We start from the raw sequence: 22,932 nt of genomic DNA, 5'->3' as shown, positions 1-22,932 counted from the left end.
GATATCCAGGGAACATCTCATGCAAGGATGGGCATGATAAAGGACAGAAAAGGTATGGACCTGACAGAATCAGAAGAGATTCAGAAGGGTCACAAGAACTATACAAAAAAGATCTTAATGACTAGGATAACCATAATGGTGTGATCAGTCACTTAGAGCCAGACGTCCTGGAGTGTGAAGTCAAGTGGTCCTTAGGAAGCATTACTACCAACAAAGCTAGAGGAGGTGATAAAGTTCCAGTTAAGCTATTTCAAATCCTAAAAGATGATGCTGTTAAGGTGCTGCACTCAGTATGTCAACAAATTTGGAAAACTCAGCAGTGGCCACAAAACTGGAAAAGGTTTTCATTCCAATCCCAAAGAAAGATAATGCCAAACAATGTTCAAACTACCACACAGTTGTGCTCATTTCATGTGCTAGTAAGGTTATGCTCAAAATCCTTCAAGCTAGGCTTGAGCAGTACATGAATCAAGAACTTCCAGATGTTCAAGCTGTGTTTAGAAAAGGCAGAGGAGCCAGAGAGCCAATTGGCAACATTCGCTGGATCATGGAGAAAGCAAGGGAATTCCATAAAAGCATCTATTTCTGCTTCACTGACTAAGCACCTTGAGTGTATGGATCACAACAAACTGTGGGAAATTCTTAAAGAGATGAGAATACCAGACCACCTTACCTGTCTCCTGGGAAACCTGTATGCAGGTCAGGAAGCAACAGTTAGAACCAAACATGGAACAACAGACTGGTTCAGAATTGGGAAAGAAGGACAAAGTTGTATTTTGTCATCTTGGTTATTTAATTTATATCCAGAACACATCATGAAAAATGCTGGGCTAAATGAAGCGCAGACTGGAATCAAGATTGCTGGGAGTAATAACAACCTCAGATATACAGATGATGCCACTCTAATGGCAGAAAGTGAAGAGGAACTAAAGAGCCTTTTGATGAGGGTAAAAGAGGAGAGTGAAAAAGCTGGCTTAAAACTCAACATTCAAAAACTAAAATTATGGCATTCAGTCCCAATACTGCATGGCAAATAGAAGTGGAAAAAGTGGAATCAGTGACAGATTTTCTTTCCTTGGGCTCTAAAATCTCTGCGGAGTGGTAGTACAGCCATGAAATTAAAAGATACTCCTTGGAAGGAAAAATATGACAAACCTAGACAGTGTATTAAAAAGCAAGGACATCACTTGGATGGCAAATATCCATATAGTTAAAGCTGTGTTTTTTCCAGTACTCAGGTACAGATGTGAGAGTTGGATCATAAGGCTGAGGGCCAAAGAATTGATGCTTTTGAATTGTGTTGCCGGAGAAGCCTCTTGAGAGTTCCTTGGATTGTGAAAAGATCAAACCAGTCAATCCTAAAGGATATCAACCCTGAATATTCATTGAAAGGACTGATGCTGAAACTGAAGCTCCAATATTTTAGCCACCTGATGCAAAGAGCCCACTCATTGAAAAAGACCTTGATGCTGGAAAAGACTGAAGGTAAAAGGAGAAGAGGGTGGCAAAGGATGAGATTGTTCAATGTCATCACCAACTCAGCGGACGTGAATTTGAGCAAACTTCAGGAGATACTGAAGAACAGGGAAGCCTAGTTTGCCGCAGTCTGTGGAGTCACAGAGAGTTGAATATGACTTAGTGACTGAACAACAAGATTAGTTCCATCTGTTCCATTTGTAGCAAAATTTGCTTAAAGGTTCTCTCATATGAGGATGGCATTATTCCATGTTTCTGGTCCTTTTGCTGGGTTTCTCCTGTTTCTAAAATGCAGCGATTATGATAAGCCTTGTTCAGGACGATTGACTCACTTTGTCAGCTTAACTAGTAAATTTACCCAAAGACTATGTTTTCTTCCTCAGAGAAATTTAAGGAAGAATATGATTTAAAATTAGGAATAATATGAAATAGATGGCCAACCTAGAGACAAGGATACTAAAAAGAAACATATAATTTATTATTCTATAAAAAATAGAGTTTATCCTAGTTTACTTGGATCATTGCAAGCAAATAAATAGATGAGAAAGAGTTTCTTGAAGATTGTTTTGCAATGTCTTTGACAATATCAACATTTATAGTAAAATGAACTTGCAAAAAATGTATGACTTGCAAAAATCCAAGGTTTAGGCTGACCTAGTTAACAGTTCTTTTTGAAGAGCATTTGTTCCTCAGTTTGGAGAATGTATGAGTAATACTTATCTGAACTATAACATTTGGCCAGGGCTAATCTGACAGTGTATCTGTGAGTGAACAGAAATGATAAGAAGAGAAGAAATAACCTCCTTATCCACTTTGAAGTTAAAGATTATTTTCATTGTACATGGGGAAATATACTTTAAATAAAAAGACAAGATTGTTATGATTTTTATGGTACTATGTATTCTTCTGAAAATTACTGGTGTATAAGTCTAGTTTATGGTCTCAAGGACACGGCTGCTTTTTGTTTAAAGTGACACACAACTAACATTATTAAAAATGTTTTCTTGTGCAAATCATCTCATTATTGATACCACTACATTTATATGATCAGAGTTGGAATAATTTCCACCTACCTTGAATGACCCTCACTTATTGCTTTCCCAACCTAAATTATGAGAAACAAGGAAAAGCTGAATAACCTTCCCTTTTAAAACAACAAATATTTTAGTAGTTTATCTTTCTCATTCTTTTGTCCCCAGAAATGTACCCTGAGGGGAATTTAGTTGAGGTAAACTTTTAATTTAGGGAGAATAAGTATTTCTATGATATTTATTACTTTTCCTGTAAAGGGTCATTTTCGTGTAGATTCTACTTTTATATTTATGTATTTGTAGATTCTACTCTTAATAGTCTACTTAAAAGACTACTTTTAGCTAAATTTATACCTTAATATTTGTTTACTCCTGGAGAAGGAAATGACACCCACTCCAATATTCTTGCCTGGAAAATTCCATGAGCAGAGGAGCCTGATGGGCTACAGTCCATGGGGTCGCAAAGAGTCGGACACGGCTGAGCATACACACACACATTTGTTTATTTGCTTAATGGGTCTTTTATATTCCATTTTATTTTCTAGCTGATTATTTTGGCTAGCAAATATCTGTTACTTTTAAATACATTAAAAAAAATTAAAGCATTTTCAGATTTACAGAAAAATGGCAGAGTTAGTATAGAGTCCCCATACATGTATATCCAATTTAACTGATTACTAACATCTTATTTGAATACATTAAATACATTTCAGTAGCTAATTGCATTAATTTTAATAGTATATGAATTTTGTCACTTGAATTTTGGAATATTTTTGGAAGTAACATCTTGTTAGCTCTTTCAGTATATTCCACAATTTGGGGTCATTCAGATTTTATACTACTAATTGAGTCAATATTTGTGACATTTAGTTTCTGCTAATTCATAGTATGAATAAGTTTTGGTCTTTGTATTATTAATTTGTAGGAGTAATTTGTATATTTTGGATAAATAGTTGTGTGTATTATACCTCTTCTGTCTTTCTCCCTTTGTCTTATACAATTATCTTCAGTGAAGATTTCAGTTCTTCTAGTGCATTTTGAATTTTTTTCTGCATTTTTAAAAGCCAGGCCCCTTTCATTTTTCTGCCTCCATCTTCCCAGTTTCTTTTTCCATCTGCCTGAGAAGAGATTGTGTCTTCTTAAATCTTCTTAGAGAGAACACACTCTGTTCTAATTTTGTCATCTTTTTCTTTAAAGAATAATTCCCCTGAGTTTCCAAGTTAGGATTTTTAAAATTCATTTTTCTATGGCACTGGGTTTGGGATGCATGGAATTGAAGTTAAGTAATCTCTGTTAAGGATTAGAATGTTTGCTGGACAGAAACTGATGGGTGATTAGCACCAGTTTTCTTTGATCAGTGGAGTGTTTGTATCCCAGACTAATGGCCAAGACAGGGAGTGAGGCAGTTGGGGATACCAGCCTGCTTTGCTGTGTGGAGCATGTGTGGTCTGAGGATGTATAATAATTAGACAGTCTTCATTCTAATGATCTGTTATTGCCACAGTTTGTAAGAATGGTACTACCGTTGCTGTTGTACAAGGTCATCTTTTATTTGCATACTAGCTTCCATCCTCTTTCATCTAAATTAGCACACTCTTCTCTCTCCTTCTTATACTGTTCATGTATGTCTCTTTCTTCTAAAAGATTCCCATTAGTAAAAAAAAAAGTCCTCTCATTTTTAAAACAGACACCTTTAGACCTTAAATCACTCTTCATTTAGTCCCTAGTACTCTGCTTCCCATGACTGTTGAGTTTGCTCATTAGACTTGTCTCTGTTAACTTACTTCATTTTCCCCCTTCTTTTTCTCCTTGAATCTGCTGTAGATGTGTTTTGTATGCATCATTTCACAACCAGGGCTCTTGTCAGCGTCACCAGTGACTTGACTATTGTTTAATGACCCGATGACCAATTTGGAGTCTTCATCTTAATTAACTTAGCAGCATATTCTAACAATTGTTTATCCCTTCCTTGGAAAACTTTTGTGAACATATGTCCATATCAGCAGCATTCTGGATCTTCCATGCTCCTAGCTGTTCCTCTTCAACCTTCTCTGTGGAGCCTCTAGATACTGGATGGCTCAGGCTGAATCCTTAACTTCTCTTCCATCTACACTCACTCATAGTTTCTCATCCAGCCTCATGCCTTTAAATACATATATGTTCTGACTCGTCCAAATGTATGTCTTTAGCATGTTTCTCTCATCCAAGTGTGTAAATACTGGATTTCTGTAGTAGCCTACTTAAACTTTTGCACTTGAGTGACAAACAAGCATTTCAAATTTACAGTGAGGGTGGGTGCTGAGTTGTGTCTGACTCTTTGCGACTCTATGGACTATAGCCTGCCAACCTCCTCTGTCCATGCGATTCTCCAGGCAAGAATATTGGAGTTGGGTTGCCATTTCCTCTTCCAGGGGATCTTCCCCACCCAAATTTACAATATCCAGAGTGAAATTGCCGATCTTCCCCACTGCTCTGATCTGATTCTCCTGCAGTCTTTTACCCAGAAATTTGTAAGTTTTATACTTCTGGTTGCTCAAGCCAAAATCTTTTGATTCATCCTTGACTCCATTCTTTTTCTGATACTTTGAATTCAGTCCATCAGCAAAACCTGTCAGATCTCCCAGAGAGTGTGAATCCAGAATGCTCCCCACCTTCACTAATCCAAGCTACCATACTCTTCCCTTAAGTACTCTAAGTTCTGGGCTGAGTTTCCGGTTTCTACCTTTGGTCTTTACAGAAGATCCTGTAAGCAAGGAGCTGCCTGTGCTCCTTCTCTCATCTCCTCTACTAATGAGATACCTTGTTCACTCCTCTCCGACTCCCCTTGGTGGTCCTAGAATGGTGAAGCACATTTCTTCTTACGGGCACTGCCCTGTGTTTCCTCTGGCCAGGACCGTTTACTTTCTGCCATATTATCTAATGCTGAAGTCTTTTTGTGCCCACCTAACCTTTAGCCCCCTCCCCCTTTTCATCCAGAGCCTTTATCACTATGTGACGTTTGGTCTGTTTTCTTATCTGTTTTCTATCTGTCTCCCCCTGTTTCCTAAGGCTTAGAAGGGCAGGGCTATTTGTATTTGTGTATTTTGCAGCTCTATCTATAGTGGCTGGCACAGAGGGAACATAATAAATACCCTTTAAACCAGTGAATAATGAATGGTGAGTGACTCTTTTGGTGGTTATCAATTTCGTAAGCAGCATAGTTATTAATTTACAGAAATGCATATATCTGATAAAAACATTAAGCACACGATGCTGTGCAGTGAAAAGTGAATCTCCCTATGCCTTACTGTCATTCTCCATTGTTTTATTCCTAGAAAAAGATCTATGTGTGTACTTTCTTACACCTGAAGAATAGAGTGCAAACTGTAATATACATTGCTATATACACTTAATATATATTTTTGAAAATCATCACTATTATACATATTGTACACTTACATATACATATATTTATACGTTAGTGTATAATATGGACAGAGAGCTGTGACAAACCTCACAGTGTATTAAAAAGCAAGATCATCATTTTGTCCACAAAGGTCCATGTAGTCAAAGCTATGGTTTTTCCAGTAGTCATGTACAGATGTGAGAATTGGTTCATAAAGAAGGTTGAGCACTGAAGAACTGATGCTTTCAAATTGTGGTGCTGGAATAGACCCTTGAGAGTCTCTTGGACAGCAAGGAGATCAAACCAGTCAATCCTGAAGGCAATCAAACCTGAATATTCATTGGAAGGACTGATGCTAAAGCAGAAGCTCCAATACTTTGGCCACCTGATGCAAAGAGCTGAGTCACTGGAAAAGACCCTGATGATGGAAAAGACTGAAAGCAACAGGAGACAGAAGACAAAAAAGTGGCAGAGGATGAGGTGGTTAGGTAGCATTACTGACTCAATGGACGTGAATTGGAGCAAACTCTGAGAGCTAGTGACAGACAGGGAAGCCTGGAGTGCTGCATTCCATTGGGTCGCAAAGAGTCAGACACAGCTTAGTGACTCAACAACAGCAATAGCAACCTAGAATGATCTCCAAAATCTCTGTATAAAACATAAGCAACGATGTGTAGGATTGTGTGCAGACTATTTTAAAATGTGTATGTATGTGTATATACATATTACGCACACATAGTAATATATATATTACTTTTCAGTCGTTTTCCTGGCTGATAGTTGAGTTTCAGCTCAATATTTAGACTGGTTTTTTGTTTTTCCTTTGCAGTGCCCACTGTTGATGTCTTTCAGATTTCCACAAAAGAGAGATTTGGTCTGGGACATCAGCTGAAAAAGTAAGTTTTCCAATGAGTGAAAGCAAATTTCTGTTAAAGAGAACTGAGTTCTCATTTTGATTGCCACCCCCGCCCCATTTTTATTCAGCACAGCTCTTTGAAGTAAATGCCTCAGGAGAGGAATTCATCCTGATGCTGAGAGGTGCATCAATAATTTAGCTGGCAGAGCTCACTTTTAGAACTGGGCTAGATTCCACCTGCCCCGCCCCCTACCCCCCCACCCCCACCCCCCAGCCAGGATCCTTTCTCATTTCTGCAACACCCTGCCTTCCACCTGAGAAGGTGGGCATGTGAAAATCAGAAAGTAAACTCTTAATGTTTAGAATTCTACATCTTTGAAATGAAATTCAATTTACAACATATGTTTAGCACTTTATATTATGTGGTGTTTTCTTTTTAAGGACTCTGAAGAGAAATTTTCTCAGTTTTCTGTATTGAATTAGGTATGTTTTTCCAACTTAATTGGCTTTGTTTTTTTGACTGGACTTTGTTTTTCAAGCCAGTATGTTACAGGTCTTGGAGCAAAGCATGGAGCCTGCCTTCTATGTTAAGCCATTCAAGTTAGGTACCACCTCACCTTGCCACATCTTCCCACCCCTCTATGATTTTTTTTTTCCTTCACCAGTTTTCTCCTTAGTTTTAAAACTTATTCTTAATTTAATGACTTTACTTGTTTAGATCGGTTTTAGGTTCACAGCAAAATTGAGAGGAAGGTACTGAGCTTGCCTCCTGCCCCCACACATACATAGGTTCCCTATTAGCAACGTCTCCTACCAAGTGGCACATTTGTTACAACTTGTGAACCTATATTGACTATGATTATCACCCAAAGTCCAGAGTTCTACTTTATGTACATGTGTAAGCCACTTAAGAGATATTTGGGGAGAGTGAAATGACATTAGTCCAAACAAGACAAGAAACATAAAATTTCAGAAGTGTAGAAATAGCTTCCTACCCGTACTGGCATTTGAGTACATCATTTGGGCTCAGAAGAAGTAATGATGTGTATAATCCCCAACCCTGAGAAATTAAGGAAATGTGTATTCTATCTTCACTGTTTAATCACATTATAGAATATGTTTAGTCACTGAGTCATGTCCAGCTCTTGTGACTCCATAGACTAGAGCCTGCCAGGCTCCTCTGTCCATGGGGTTTCTGGAGTGGGTTACCATTTCCTGCTCCAGGGGATCTTCCTGACCAGGGATCAAACACAGGTCTCCTATATTCCAGGTGGTCTCCTTCTTGGCAGGCAGATTCTTTACCAACTGATCCACCAGAAAATAGCATTTCAGAAAAGTTATTTACTTTTATGTATAGATTTTAGTTAATGTGGACAGTTTGGTATATGAACTTGAACTTTTTTTTTCATGACTCTTGATCAGTTTTAGTCTAATTTAGTTTCTTTCCTTAATTTTAAATAACTGGGTTTTCCTGTGATCTTCTAGTCTAATATAATATATAATAAAATTCAAAACCTGATCTCATTCTCAGAATAAGTCATAAGAGGAAATTGAAATATAAAGAGGCTATTTTCCAGAAACATACAGCAAGTTAGGAAGGCAGATTTAGAATCTAGGCCTTTTGTTATTGCTCAGGAAATAAGAAATACTCATTAAACTTTTTCTGTGATTCTTTATCTTTTGTGTTTCTGGCAGTAAGACAGAATCTCAACAACAGCAGGAGCTGCAGCCTTTGCTTATGCAGTGCTGCTTTTTTTAGTCAAGTACTTAGCATTGTGATATATATTACCACCCTTGACCTTCATAACAACCCTATCAGGCAGGTACTATTACTCTTCATGTTTCCTAGATGATGAAGCCCAGGCCCCAACAGTTTAAGCAACTTGCTTAAGCTCACACACTGAGAAAGTGGTGGAGATTTCTCCACAAAGGATTTGATTTCACATCAGTATTTTTGATTCACCCACTAATCTGTCTCTCATACAGTCCCAGATACTCCTTGCCTTCATAAAGCTTGGAATATATTTTCAGCATTGAATACATATTGGGGAAAACGTGAAGTCATTAAAAGAGCCTGAAGGAAAAAATACTAACTCCAAACAGATGTAATATAGTGATCAGTCTTGAATAGGGTATCTATTAGTCAAAGGCTAAGCATATCACAGACTATGGAAATATTCTTAAACTCTGTATGACTTTATGTTCAATTGGCATTAATCAAGCTTAAGCTGTTTTTAAAAGGAAAAGTACATTGTGAATCTCCAGCATTGCCTTAAGTACATAACAAATAAAGCATGGTATAAATTATTCATATGTTGCGTTCAAATTTATAAACCAAAATTCAATTTATAACTGATGTGTAAATTGCAATAAAAACTCACATTTCAAATTAATACAGGAATTTAACTTGATGGATGATGTCATTTCGCTCCAGCTGTTTCACCACCACAGTTTGAACGCAGTACTGGTTACAGTGGTGCACATTTCTTTTGAAATCAGCATGTAGAAAATCATCACATTGCCCATGTATACTCCCATTTCTCTATCTGAACTACCCTGGAATCTTTGTTCGAATAGCTGACTGTGACATCATCTGGTCTTCACTTGATGTGAATGTATAATTTACCCTGAAGTCTCTTCCCTTCTTTTTATCATCAGCCAATGGCAGTTGTAATAGCTCTTCTTAGTGCCAGTAACTCAAACACCAGTATGAGCACTGAAATATCTATTTTAAGGGAGTGTCCATTATACTAAATGTACTCACATTGTATATTTCAAATTACCATTGAAATGAAACACCATATTGAATTACTTACAGAGATAGTTAACTCCTCCCTTTCAAATCCAAGAATAGGTAGGGATTTGGGTGTCCAAATTTAAGAATTACTAGTTTAAGATGTTGAAGTCACACTTTAGAATGCTAATGTTATATGAAAGTGAGAACAATTTTAGCTCTTTGACTTGTGTTTTGTTCTGGTTAGTCTGTTGAGAATCAGAGAAGCACGTGTTAGATTTCTTAGGGAATGGTACACAGGAATGGCAATTTTTCATAGGAGGAAAAGAATTCAATTCTGCCTGGTACCAAGGGTGGTGTCACTGGGGACTTCAGGTTAAGAAAAGGGGAAAACGATGACCCTGCTGTTCTATTGCATTTAAATTTTGCTGAAATCTTAGGAGAAAAATATCTTCAAAAATTAAGTGGGAAATAAAACCTTGGTTTTCTGTTCTGATCTCTGGGAGGGATATACTGCAAATTTGAAGTCATGCATCATTGATTGTGACTGCAGTTTTACCCCCTTCTTCCTCACTACCTCTATAGCTATAAACACCCCCCCCCCATAATTCCATATTTCCTCTGAATTTACAAAGTTGGGGTAGTAAGTCTGAGTGATGTAGTTTCTGGCAATCTGTGTTAATTTGGTAAATGAATAATCAGCCTAGTATTAAGAGGCACACCTGCCCCTTTTGAATAACATGTTAACATAGATTCATCTGTATCGGATTACATAGGTATTACAGCTCTGCCACTTACCATCCAGCTAAACCTGGACAAATTTCATGTCCTTACCTTACTTATGAAATGTGTAGAAGGAGGAAAAAAGATTTGTAAATAAAGTTCCTCCTTTACACCCTGGCCTATTGTCAGTGGTAGATCCTGGTACCATTTCCTGGTCCAAAAGCAATCTGTGTTAGAAATAACTGAAAACAGCAGGAAAAGCAGGCAGTGCTGAATTGACTTTGAAAAGAAAATGAAAATGTTTAATCTCTTGCACACAATGTTTATTGTAAAATTTCTTCTCTACTTCAATATCAGCTAAGGAACCCTCCTCCAGGGCCACTGGAGAGGTGGGATCCAGAGAAACTGTCACAGCCTGGGACCCATCTCAGAAAATAAGGCCACGTCTTAAATCCGCAGTTGACATTCTAGAATTTTTTACTGCAAAACAGCGATGACATGGTCTTGATTTAGAAAATATTGAGGTCAGAAGTTACCAAATTCCTGCCTTATGATAGGAACTGAAAATTCTTAGAGGCTCATCATTAAAAGAAAAAAAAATACAGCATATTTTCAAGTGAATGGGGCTGTGCTGAACATAAAATTTGCTGATCTGCTTATTCTCCATAAAGTTAGTTTTGCACAGCTTATTTTTGCTTAAAATTTTGTAGTTTCATTTTGGTTTCCTTTTCAGGAAGAAAACGACATAAACAAATCAAGTAAAAAGAAAAAGTTTATTTGTATCTTCATCATAATTACTAACAAAAATCATTTTTAAACCTATGTGGCTGGCACCAACAAAATATTTCAGACTTTTCTTTTGCCACCAAAGCTAAAGGTGTTGATCCTAGAGAGTGTCCTTATAAATCTCTTTATATCCTTATTCTTTTACCTTTTAACAATTATTTAATTACTTGTATTTTTAATTATGTCACAGTAATTAATTATTAATTGCAACACAGTAAAATCACTAGAAATTTTCTATAGGATGTTTTCCTACACATGAAATCATCTTGTATGGTTCAAAATTAAATTCTCTGTAATCACCATGCATTTATTTTCCTTTGATAAATGCATTCTCTCCATAATCTATACAGAAATCTGATAGTAAATTACCTGGGAACTGTGACAACACACTTATCTTTGGTTTGACAGAATCATGCAGACATTTGTTACACAACAGTGGAAGCAGAGCAAAGAAAAATCCAATTGCCTGCACAATAAGAAGCTGTCAGAGAAGAAAGTCAAGTCTCCCCTGCATTTATTTTCAACCTTGCGCAGGTGGGTAATAGACATCTTCCCCTCGTCTTACTGAAATGCAGCACCGTCCATGGTTATTTAGTTCAGCGCGTTCCTTCTACACTCTCGGCATCTGTTTATTTTCTTTATGACTTTAAAGAACAAATCAAAAAGCATAGCTACTCATTTCTGTGTTTTGAGTTTGTGTTTTTTACATTGGTTAAATTTACTAAAATTACATTTCTTTTGGTTTCTAATTCCATAGAGTTTCCCTACCAAAATTAGTCCTTTGTATAGCAGGGGTCCTCAAATGGTCCCTGAGCTGCAGGCTAGTAAGTGAAGCTTCATATGTATTTACAGTCATTCCCCGTCACTAGCATAACCACCTGAGCTCCTGTCAGATCATTGGTGACATTAAGATTCTCAGAGGGTTTTCAATCCTTAACCTTAAAGTCAAGGTGGAATATCCTGAGATTGCCACAAAATAGAAATAAACTGCACAAAAAATGTAACTCACTTGAACCATCCTGAAACCCCCACACTCCCAGGTCCATGAAAAAAGTTTCTTCCACGAAACTGTTCCTGATACGAAAAGGTTAGGGACCACAGCTTTATAGGCCTCTAGAATAGGTAGGAGGGGAAGAAAAAAACAAAAAAAACTGGACAATCAATCCTTTTTTTTGCTTTCCAGGTAACATAGAATTCAGTCCCTGTGATCTTTCGGTACATACTTCTGGTTTCAGTTTTCACTGGCTAGGCTGGGTTTAAAAGAGATGGTATTTGTAGCAGAGTTGAGTTGATGGAGCCCAACAGGTGTTCTCCACGGTCTGCTACACTCACGATTTGCCCTGTTAACTGTTTAACTGTTCGATTTCGAAGGTCGCCAAGTTATCCTCCCCCTGGTTGTGGAAAAAGCAAATCTAAACTGAAATCGGAGCAGGACGGGATCTCCAAGACGCACAAGCTACTGCGGAGGACTTGTTCCAGCACCGTCAAGACGGAGGACGTGTGCGCCCCGAAGCCACACAGGACCTTCGGTCGCTCGCTGTCCAGCGACCCCCGGGCTGAGCAGGCAGTGACAACCATTAAGTCGCACAAACTCTTGAACCGTCCCTGCTCTGCAGCCGTCAAGCAGGAGGACTGCCTTGCTCTCAAGTCGCACAAACTCTTGACCCGCTCTTGTTCCGGAGACCCGCGCTGTGAGCACAATGCCAGCCTGAAGCCTCACAAACTGTTAAGCAGGTCTTACTCCAGTAACCTCAGAATGGAAGAATTATACGGACTCAAGAATCACAAGTTGCTCAGCAAGTCTTACTCCAGTGCCCCCAAGTCATCCAAAACGGAGCTTTTCAAGGAACCCAACACAGAGGGCAGGAGGCTCTCTCTTACCTCAGGGCTCATTGGTATCTTAACACCATCGTCATCTTCATCTTCCCAGCCTGCTGTGCGTACATATTTTCATCTTGAGTTCTTAGATGTTAGCCAAGGGGCAGGAGAGGGTTTTGTGAGTGTGTTTGTGTTGCAAAGGTCTGGTCAAAGACGCACGGTTTTGTTTTGGGTTTTGAAGATTTACTATTTTTTTTTCTTTTGAATATTCCTTTGCATACCAGACATTTGTAGCTAGTACTGGAATGTTCATTTTGATTCTGGAAAAATAAACGTTCCTGTGGATGTGAGGTCTAGTCCAGATTCCTGTCATGGGAATGAATGCTCCTAAAAATAGAAGTCCATTGAATTCACAAAGCAAGCATAGCATTTTTAATGTTTAATTAAGCAGGTTTATCTAATCTCTAGTTTACTCACATAAGTCGTGGAAGTCAGTTTGTCTAAAGATTCAGAGTGGTGTCCTTGCTGTCGTGCATAAGTAGAGCGCTTTGCCTGTGAACTTGTAGAGTGAAGTAAGAGTTAACCGCTGTATCCCAGAGCGTTACTTCAAGCTGCTCTCAGTGTCTGCTTTATAAAACTGAAATTGCTTTATCCTGAAGCTGTTTTGTGGTGAAGATGGGGCTGGCGGGAGATTGTTTTAAAACTTAAGTACTTTGGGTGGTATTTACTGGGAATCAGATTTACACAAAGTTTGCCTCTAGAGTGATTAGCATTATAGCCAGCTTCAGATAAAGAAGCAGACCTATCTTATTTATAATTACATAAAATAACTGACCAAAAGTTTTCTTTGCTTTTAGTAAATTGGTGTGTGTGTGTGTGTTTGTGGTGCCCTTGTATAGATATATTTCTGAAATTACGTTGTAAACTATACCGTGAAATTTTGTGTGAAGAAAATATATTTGGCTATGTTGATAGTTTTAGGTGGACATCCCTAAAAGCCCATATCTTCTCAAAACTATCAAAGACATACAGAAAATTAATTTTGTCAGAGTTACATAGTAGAAAGAACCCCATAGTTAGTTTCATTCAAGAAAGATAATTTCAGATATTCTGTGAAAGAAAATGTCTTCGTGCCCTCCCATAATACGTCCTACCGTATTATGTTGAGCATAATATGGTAGTTTAATATTCTACCCCTTTCAGTAGCTTGGAGGAATTGTACCTCTTTCACACATCCTTGAAGGAATAATTCTATCTAGTTGTAAAATGAGATTGAATAGTCTAAATGAGGAAGTGGGAACGTTCAGTGATCAGGGACAGAGACAGCAAGTTTTTGTGATCATTTAGAGATGCCAGTCATTTTTACTAGAAGATCAGAAATTAAGAATGCAATTCATTTAGTTTAAACAAAGATTGCAATAATAATGGTGGAAAGAGCATTATAATAAATTCTAAAATCTTAGTGTCATAATCAGTGATTTGATTCACTTACAGGTAACCTTAGAAAATCACATCTGCATTCATTCTTGCAAAAGTAAAACACTATAATTTATATATTTTTCCTAATTAAAAAACATTTTCTTTTTACTTTGCTTCTTATAGCCAAATGGTGCCAAATGCATTCCAATACGAGACCGTGGCTTCCTAGTGCAGGTATGAACCAAGCCCCTGAAATAGTTTAGCCTTTAGTGGGTTTTCAAATCCTTCTTGAACTTGACTTAATTCTTTCTCTTTATTGTCTTATTCAGACAATTGAGTTTGCTGAACAGCGGATCCCTGTGTTGAATGAGTACTGTGTGGTTTGTGATGAACCACATGTATTTCAGAATGGCCCCATGCTTAGGGTAAGTTCTCACTGGTGGAATGTTGGTTTAGAACAGAAATGAAGAAGGTTAAGATATAAACAAGTAAATAATTGCATTTACAGTAAATGCTCTCTATGGAGTCAATTATTTAATACACAAAGTTGTATAGTTTTGACAAATGTATCACTATTTCTGAAGGACTCTGTGAAAGATAACAAGCAATTTCAATTTAGGAAAATATTTCTTAACTGTATTTCTTACATGCGCCTATCATCTTGCTGTTGGTTTGTCTTTATATATCTCTGTGTCCATCCATATTGATATGTATATATATGTAAACTTGTAAACACTGTTTTTTTTTTTCAAAACCACTCAATCTACAATACTTAATGTAGGAGGTATTCCCTCGCAGTTCAGTGGTTAGGACTCCATGCTTTTATTGCAACGGGCATGGGTTCAATCCCTGGTCGAGGAACTAAGGCCCCACCAGCCATGCAGTTTGGAAAAAAAAAACAACAGAAGAAAAAGAGTAAGATATTTAACATAGAGGGAAATGAGTAGTCCTTATTCCAGTTAGAAGAGGTATATATAGTAGAATCAGAAATAAAGATTTTTTTTTAAATGTCTACTCACACATTTGTGGCATTATTAAGGAAGTATGGAAATAAGAATCAATGTGTAAATGGTATTTTGGGGGATAATTATCCAATTAAAAATTTTTTGCAGTTTTTTTATTGAGATAAAATTTGTATAAATAAACAATTCATTGTTTTAATGTGTACAATTCAATGTTTTTTTTTTTACTTATATTCTCAATTTTGTGCAATTATGACTACTTTCTATAATTCCAGAATACTACTTTCTATAATTCTATTACCCCAAAAAAGAACCCCCATAAATGTTAGTAATAACTCCCAATCTTCCCTTCCCCTCATCCTCTGGCAACTACTAATATATTTTCTGTCTCTATGAATTTGCCTATTTTAGAAATTTCATACGAATGGACATTAAATTATATGTTATGTGGCCATTTTTTTCACTTTGTAGTAAAATGTTTTTGAGGTTCTATATAGTGTGTCTCATAATTTATTCCTTTAATGGTGGAATAATACTCCATTATACAGCTATGTGACTTCTGTTTATCCATTCATCAGTTAATGGAATTGCTGGAGACTTGTGTTGACTCTGTCTAACTGTTTTCGGAACTAGCAAACTATTTCTGACAGTGGCTGTGCCACTTTAGATTTCTAACAGCAGCGTATAATGGGGTTCAAGTTTCTCCACATCTTCACCAATACTTGCTATTCACCTCTTTTTTCCTCCAACTATAACCATCCTATGAATTGTGAAGTTGTAGCTCATAGTGGTTTGCTTTGTCCTTTGCTAATGACTAATGCTTTGAGCTTCTCTTTATGTGCTTATTGGCCATTTGTATGTCCTCTTTGGAGAAATCTCTTTAAATCCATTGCCCATTTTTTAACTGGATTGTTTGCTTTCTGTAGTGAGTTCTAAGAGTTCCTTGTGGCTCAGCTGGTAAAGAACCCACTGCAGTGTGGGAGACCTGGGTTCAATCCCTGGGTCTGGAACATCCCCTGGAGAAGGGAACTGCTACCCACTCCAGTATTTTGGCCTGGAGAATTCCATGGACTGTATAGTCCATGAATCAGAGTCAGATACTACTGAACAACTTTCACTTCACTTCAAGAGTTCTTTATATATTCTGAATTCTAGATCATTATCAGAGATATGATTTGCAGGTATTTTCTCCTGTTTTGTGGGTTTTCTTTTTCTTGACAGTGTCCTGTGACAAACAAAACTTTTAATGTTAGTAGAATCCAGATTTATCAATTGAGGTATTGCCTAATCCAAGGTAACAAAGATGTATGCCTATATTTCCTTCTAAGAGTTTTATAGTTTGTATCTTACATCTAAGAGTTTTATAGTTTGTATCTTACATGTAAGACATTGAGTTAATTGTTGTTTATGGTATGAAGAGAGGTTCAGATTCCTTCTCTTGCATGTGGATATCTAGTTGTCTGTGCACCATTTGTTGAAAAGACTATTCTGGCCTCATTAAATGATATTGTCTCCCATGTGGAAAATGATTTAACCATAGATGTGTGAGTTTGGACTCTTGATTTTATTCACTGATTGTATGTCAGTTCTTATACTTGTACTATACTATCTGAATTACTGTAGCTTTGTAGGAAGTTTGGAATCAAGAAGTGTGAGTTTTCTAATCTGAAGTGTGAATTTTGTGCCTCTTCTAATCAACATTTTACTAGAGGTTCTAGTCAGGCAATTAAGAAGAAAGAAATAATAGAAGGTATCCAGATTAGACAGGAAATACTAAAATGATATCTATTTGCAGATGATTTATGCACCATGTGCCAGATACTCTGGGTAGATATTTTGCATGCTTGAGTGCATGCTCAGTCGCTTAGTCACGTCCAACTCTTTCCGACCCCATGGACTGTAGCCTGCTGCTGCTGCTAAGTCGCTTCAGTCGTGTCTGACTCTATGCGACCCCATAGACGGCAGCCCACGAGGCCCTCCCCGTCCCTGGGATTCTCCAGGCAAGAACACTGGAGTGGGTTGCCATTTCCTTCTCCAATGCATGAAAGTGAAAAGTGAAAGTGAAGTCGCTCAGTCGTGTCCGACTCTTCGCGACCCCGTGGACTGCAGCCTACCAGGCTCCTCCGTCCATGGGATTTTCCAGGCAAGAGTACTGGAGTGGAATGTCATCGCCTTCTCCAGGACTGTAGCCTACCAGACTCCTTTATCCATGGGATTGACCAGGCAAGAATCCTGGAGTGGATTGCCATTCCCTTTTCCAGGGGATCTTCTTGACCCAGGGGTTGAACCTGCGTCTCCTGCGTTGGCAGGCAGATTGTTTACCACTGAGCCACCTGGGGAGCCCGAGGTATTTTGCATATTACTTCCTTGTTTGATTTTCACAGAACTCTGTGGTTTAGGTATTTTTATGCCCATGGTGCAACCAAGGAGATTAAGATTCAAAGAGGGTAGGCAGTTTCTTTAGTATCCTCCTCAGCTGTGTGACTGGAAGCTGAACTTTGAACCTGATTGTGTCCAATTTCAAAACTGCACCACCAACATTTATTAAATGCTTTATGAGTATAAGGCACTATGCTAGAGTCTGTTGCACTTTTTAAGAGAAATTTATCATATGTGTTTGAAAAGATAAATTATAAAGCCTGGAAACAGGTAGTTTTATTAGAACACTTTTGCCTTTCAAGATTTATGTAATAAAAACGTATATACAGCCATTAATGAGCACAGTTGTCTGTCAGGTTTTATGATATATTTGTTTCATTTTATTGTTTTTGGAAAACATATAAAAAAAGTTTTTCTTGCCCCTCATATGCTATTTTTAACAGTTATTCCTCTCAAAGAGATATATTGCTATTCTGAAACCAAATTAACTGACTCAGCATTTATTTTAGTAAAGATTCGTACAAGATTGTTATTTTTATTCGATACACAGAAATGTATAGTTATGCTGAAAGGAGAAAGAATCATTTTATCATGTTCATTTATCCCACTAAGAAGGCTCATCTTTCTTTTGTTTGTCATTGTGCATCTGTGGACCTTGATTTATTTCTTAATCCATGGCAATAATATTTTCATTGCAGAATATAATAGTCATGTTATTAATAGCATAAGCTTTTTGGTGTGTTTTTTTGTAATCGTATTTTTGAAGTGCCTTACATGGATCTTCCCTGGAAGCTGGGCTTCCCTTGTGGCTCAGCTGGTAAAGAATCTGCTTGCAATGCAGGAGACCTGGGTTCCATCCCTGGGTTGGGAAGATCCCCTGGAGAAGGGAAAGGCTACCCACTGCAGTGTTCTGGCCTGGAGAATTCCATGTACTGTACAGACCATGGGGTTGCAAAGAGTCGGACATGACTGAGCAACTTTCACTGCATGGCTTATCTTATTTAATCCTTATAATAACCTTCTGAGGATGGGTATTACTACGCCTGCTTTATAGATGAGGAAAACAGTAATTTTTTTTAATGTCACAATGCTAGTAATTGATAGGGACAGGATTTGAATCCTGGCAGAATGGCACCAAGGCCATGGTTCTCAATCATAATGCTACTCTTGACTTACATACTTGAACTGACTACTTTCACGTCCTGGAAATTGACTACACTTGGTGTTGGGAGTTTGCTCTTCTCAGTTTACTTACTGGCAGTTCATTCCAATAATAGGTGATAGAAAGATCGTAGTTGATATTAGTATTCTCTGTGCCTTCCTCCAAGTTCTCTTTTACTTTATCTCTGTCTTTCTGCACCAGTTAAGTATGCTGTCTATTTCTAAAAAGGGAAATGTTTTCATAAAAGTGAAGACAACATTTTTAAATAAATATAGTTTATCAAGAGGTTTTATGTTGCTGTAATTCAGGCTGATATCTAAGGAAATCAGAAACCTTACTTTCTTAAATAGTAAGATAAGTAACACATGAAATCAGATCAGGAAATGAAAATAGAGAAACATCTCATATTCAAAGGAAGAAAAGTAAACAGAATACCTCCTTGTTGTATTAAACAGATATTTCACTTAAATCAGGCATATTCATTTTTTATTTCTTATATTTCCATTGCAATGTATTTTGCTATAATTTCAATAATGTTTAGTGATTCATTTCAATAATATATAACAATTTTTATAAATGTAATTTCCTATGGATAGTAATCAATAAATGGACTCATTGGTCACTTATTCTCAGCCCATGTAACACATTAAAAACTGCAGTAAATCCCCAAGCTATAAAAAAGAGACGTTATAGCCCCATGGGTGATTAAATGGTTAGATAGAATTGTTTCCATAGATTTTCTGCCTCATGTTTGTTACATTTGTTAGATTTCTCTGTCAAAATTCAAACTGTTTCTCACTTTTTTCTTTCTTCAAGCCTGATTGTTTTTTAAATGACATAAGTCTCCATTTACTCCTATTTCCCAAATGTCCTAAAATTTTAGTCACTAATTTCCTGTTCTGTCACTTTCCTCAGAGGTCTAGGCAAGCTTGTCACACTTTTGCAACATGAGGAACTAAACTACTTATTTAGAAATACCACAAGGCTCTGATTTTCTCTTTTGTTTACAAAGGTTATAAATATCACTCTCAGGTGGGTTCTGACATGTGATACTTTAGATTTGCATAAAACTCACATTATCAGGTGGGTTGTTCAGAGTCCCAGAATTTCAGTTTGGCAGTATGGTCTGCAATCCCATCAGAAAACCAAACCAAAACCAAACCACTAGTTGATTTTGGAATCAACTAGAGTGTTAATACAGTAGACTGTTTTGGTGATGCTTTAGAATGTTGATTTTGGACTTCATCAAGTGTGTTTGCAAAAGAGGAAAAGGAGGATTTACTGCCAGAATCACCACTGTTTTTATCAGCCTGTAAATTCCTAGTGCCCTTGTCTTTTTGTTATACTCACCTTAAGCCCCATTCTTGGATCAATGCAGGTGTTTGTCTTCTCTGAGCCCTGTATGTGAGCTGCTGAATCCTATTGGAGAAAACCACTCACGTGGTTGCGTGGCTTAGTGTCCCGACGAAGTTGGAACTTTGTCAGTGACACTGGGTGTGTGTTCCCTGTGTCCTGGGTTAACAGACTTTCTTGTTTCCCACATTAGCATGTGATAAAAGAATTATGATCTTGTTTTCTTCTCCTGCCCTGTGGAAATGTGCCACATTACTTGCTTTGTGTTATCAGGCCTGAGATTCTCCTGTCACCTCTTGAGAATAATGCTCCATCCCACTAAAGTCAAGTCAAAGAAACCCATGAATCGAATCATTTTTGTACCCAGTTTTGCTGTGGACCTTAGACAAATGTTTGTAACTAAGATTCTTGTTACAAAGAACCTTAAGAGTTAGTAAAGTTAACAATACTCATAGTTTGGTCATAGCTTAAGGCACTCCCAAGACCAATCTTGAGAAACTGAGTATGTGGGTAAACCTAGATATGTCCCATTTTTACCTAAGAGGAAAACAGGTAGGTCTTCTTATGTTTATGTCTGACCTTCATACCTTAATATTTAGGGAATGAATGAAAAAGCATAGCCAATTTTCTCCCCCCAAATCCATTTTGCAGAAATTAATGTTGCAAGTTTTGACATAACAGGTCAAACTAAATAATTTCGCCAAAAAACTTTTAGTTAAAACATAAATATTTTTACATCCAAATTGAGCAGAAATTGGTTTTAATAATCAAACAACAGCTTTAGTTTTATGAGACAGTAGGGATCAGCATGTATATTGAGGCCTAACCAGGCCTGATCCTATTTCATTATGGATCTATCTTGATCTCTGTGGGATTCCTGTCTTTCCTAATTGACAGTAAATCTTGCCTTGCTCCAAATGTGTCTTTCTTCCAAACCATTGACAAGAACCCAAAATACTGACTATAAAACTGGAAATACAAAAAATTAAGGGCTTGTAGGTTTTGTGTCGGAGAAGGCAATGGCACCCCACTCCAGTACTCTTGCCTGGAAAATCCCATGGATGGAGGAGCCTGGTAGGCTGCAGTCCATGGGGTCATTAAGAGTCGGGCATGACTGAGCGACTTCACTTTCACTTTTCACTTTCATGCATTGGAGAAGGAAATGGCAACCCACTCCAGTGTTCTTGCCTGGAGAATCCCAGGGACAGAGGAGCCTAGTGGGCTGAGGCCTATGGGGTTGCACAGAGTCAGACACAACTGAAGCGACTTAGCAGCAGCAGCAGATTTTGTGTTTCTAGTTGATATTCTTAATTATTCTCATGTGTTTTCAACACTAGTTTTTTTTTTTTTAATTATGAAGTTGTATTTACATTGCTCATTTCTATTTTAGCAAGAAATGCTTTAGAAACAAATTAAGAATTTTGATAAACCATTGGTATGAAAATAAAGGTACCATGTCATGATACGCTTCAATGAAAATTCTTATTAAACACATATTTCTGTATATAGATTGAGTTAACATAAGTAGAAGAGACAGGGTTTCCCAGCTGGCTCTAGTGGCAAAGAACTGCCTGCCAAGCAGGAGATGTGAGGGACATGAGTTCAATCTCTGAGTCAGGAAGATCCCTGGAGGAGGGCATGGCAACCCACTCCAGTCCTCCAGTATTCTTGCTTGGAGAATGCCCATGGACAGAGGAGCCTAGAAGGCTACAGTCTATAGGGTCACAAAGAGTTGGACACAACTGAGCAACTTTGGCACATTATCGAGCTTACCTAATAGTGTTAATATTTCAACAGCTCTCTATACCTCAAGGAGATTTTATAATCTTTATCTCACTCGATTCTTCTCTCTTGGTCCTTTATCAACCTGGTGAACTGGATCTGATTTTATGTCTGTTTTATAGCTAGCAAAACTGAACTGTGCACATAAGCTCCAGCTGGAACAACATCCATGTTCATCTGTTTTATATATTAGGCTTACATGAAATATTTTGTTTGAAAAAAATGATCACAGCAAAAAGGGTTTGAAAACCACTCACCTACACTGTGCTATATATAAATACATAGCTGGATTCTGAGTTGTGTTATTTCTGTTTTCAGTAGGAAGTAATCTAAATTCATTGAAAACACAAGATTTCTAAAATGCAGTTAGGTTCTAAAATATTCTTTAGGGCTTAAAATCATTTTTTGAGTCATGTTTTTACTGCTCACATTTAAATTGTTTTGATTGAAGTAAAATTAAAAATGTATTCATTTTAGCTTAAAAATTTCTAAAATAAATCTTAATTTAGGGACATATAAAGTTCCCCATGTTTTTAATGGTGCAGAGTGAATGTTATATTGCAGATATAGTATGTATATTATGTGTAATGGCAAGAGGGACTTGCCGTGGTTTTACAGTTTAAGTTATAGGGACTAATTGTTTGAAGGCAATATAATAGTATAATATTAAGAATAAGTAGTATTTTATAAATTGAAGCTAATAGATTTCTTGTAAACTTGAATTAGTAAATAATGTACATTTCGGGTGATATCTAGGCATGTATACTTTATTAAGTCATGTTTAATAAAACATACAGTTTTGCTTATCCAGCAGTAGCTATTCCATGGGTATGTTTTATTTTGAATTGAGACTGGAGTTTTCTATGCAAATAATATAGTGATAGCAGATTTTCTTGGGAGCAGGGCACTGGCTGGCAGTATGCTCAAGGTGGGAGAATGCTAATTGCAATATAACTGTATATTTTATTAAGGAGGAATGAATCACTTGCTTTCCTGGAATAGGACGTCCTTTCTGTGAGCCATCTAGTCTTGATTACTTGTGATTTGAGAACTTTCTTTTAGTACG

At 37.3% G+C, this 22,932-nt stretch overlaps 1 protein-coding gene across 2 annotated transcripts in view; it reads left to right on the top strand.

The window, feature by feature from the left end:
- PARP8 (poly(ADP-ribose) polymerase family member 8) overlaps window positions 1-22,932 on the top strand; it is a 197,086-nt gene that overhangs the window by 130,221 nt on the left and 43,933 nt on the right. For both annotated transcript variants that reach the window (XM_027520534.1, XM_027520533.1), the window contains exons 11-15: window positions 6,722-6,788; window positions 11,400-11,525; window positions 12,363-12,927; window positions 14,412-14,462; window positions 14,558-14,653. In XM_027520534.1, coding sequence (XP_027376335.1) covers window positions 6,722-6,788; window positions 11,400-11,525; window positions 12,363-12,927; window positions 14,412-14,462; window positions 14,558-14,653 — 905 coding nt within the window. The remainder of the gene's footprint in view (window positions 1-6,721; window positions 6,789-11,399; window positions 11,526-12,362; window positions 12,928-14,411; window positions 14,463-14,557; window positions 14,654-22,932) is intronic.

Source organism: Bos indicus x Bos taurus, chromosome 20, assembly GCF_003369695.1.
Source record: "Bos indicus x Bos taurus breed Angus x Brahman F1 hybrid chromosome 20, Bos_hybrid_MaternalHap_v2.0, whole genome shotgun sequence".
Taxonomy (NCBI): Eukaryota; Metazoa; Chordata; class Mammalia; order Artiodactyla; family Bovidae; genus Bos; species Bos indicus x Bos taurus.
This window is presented reverse-complemented; position numbering and strand designations above follow the sequence as displayed.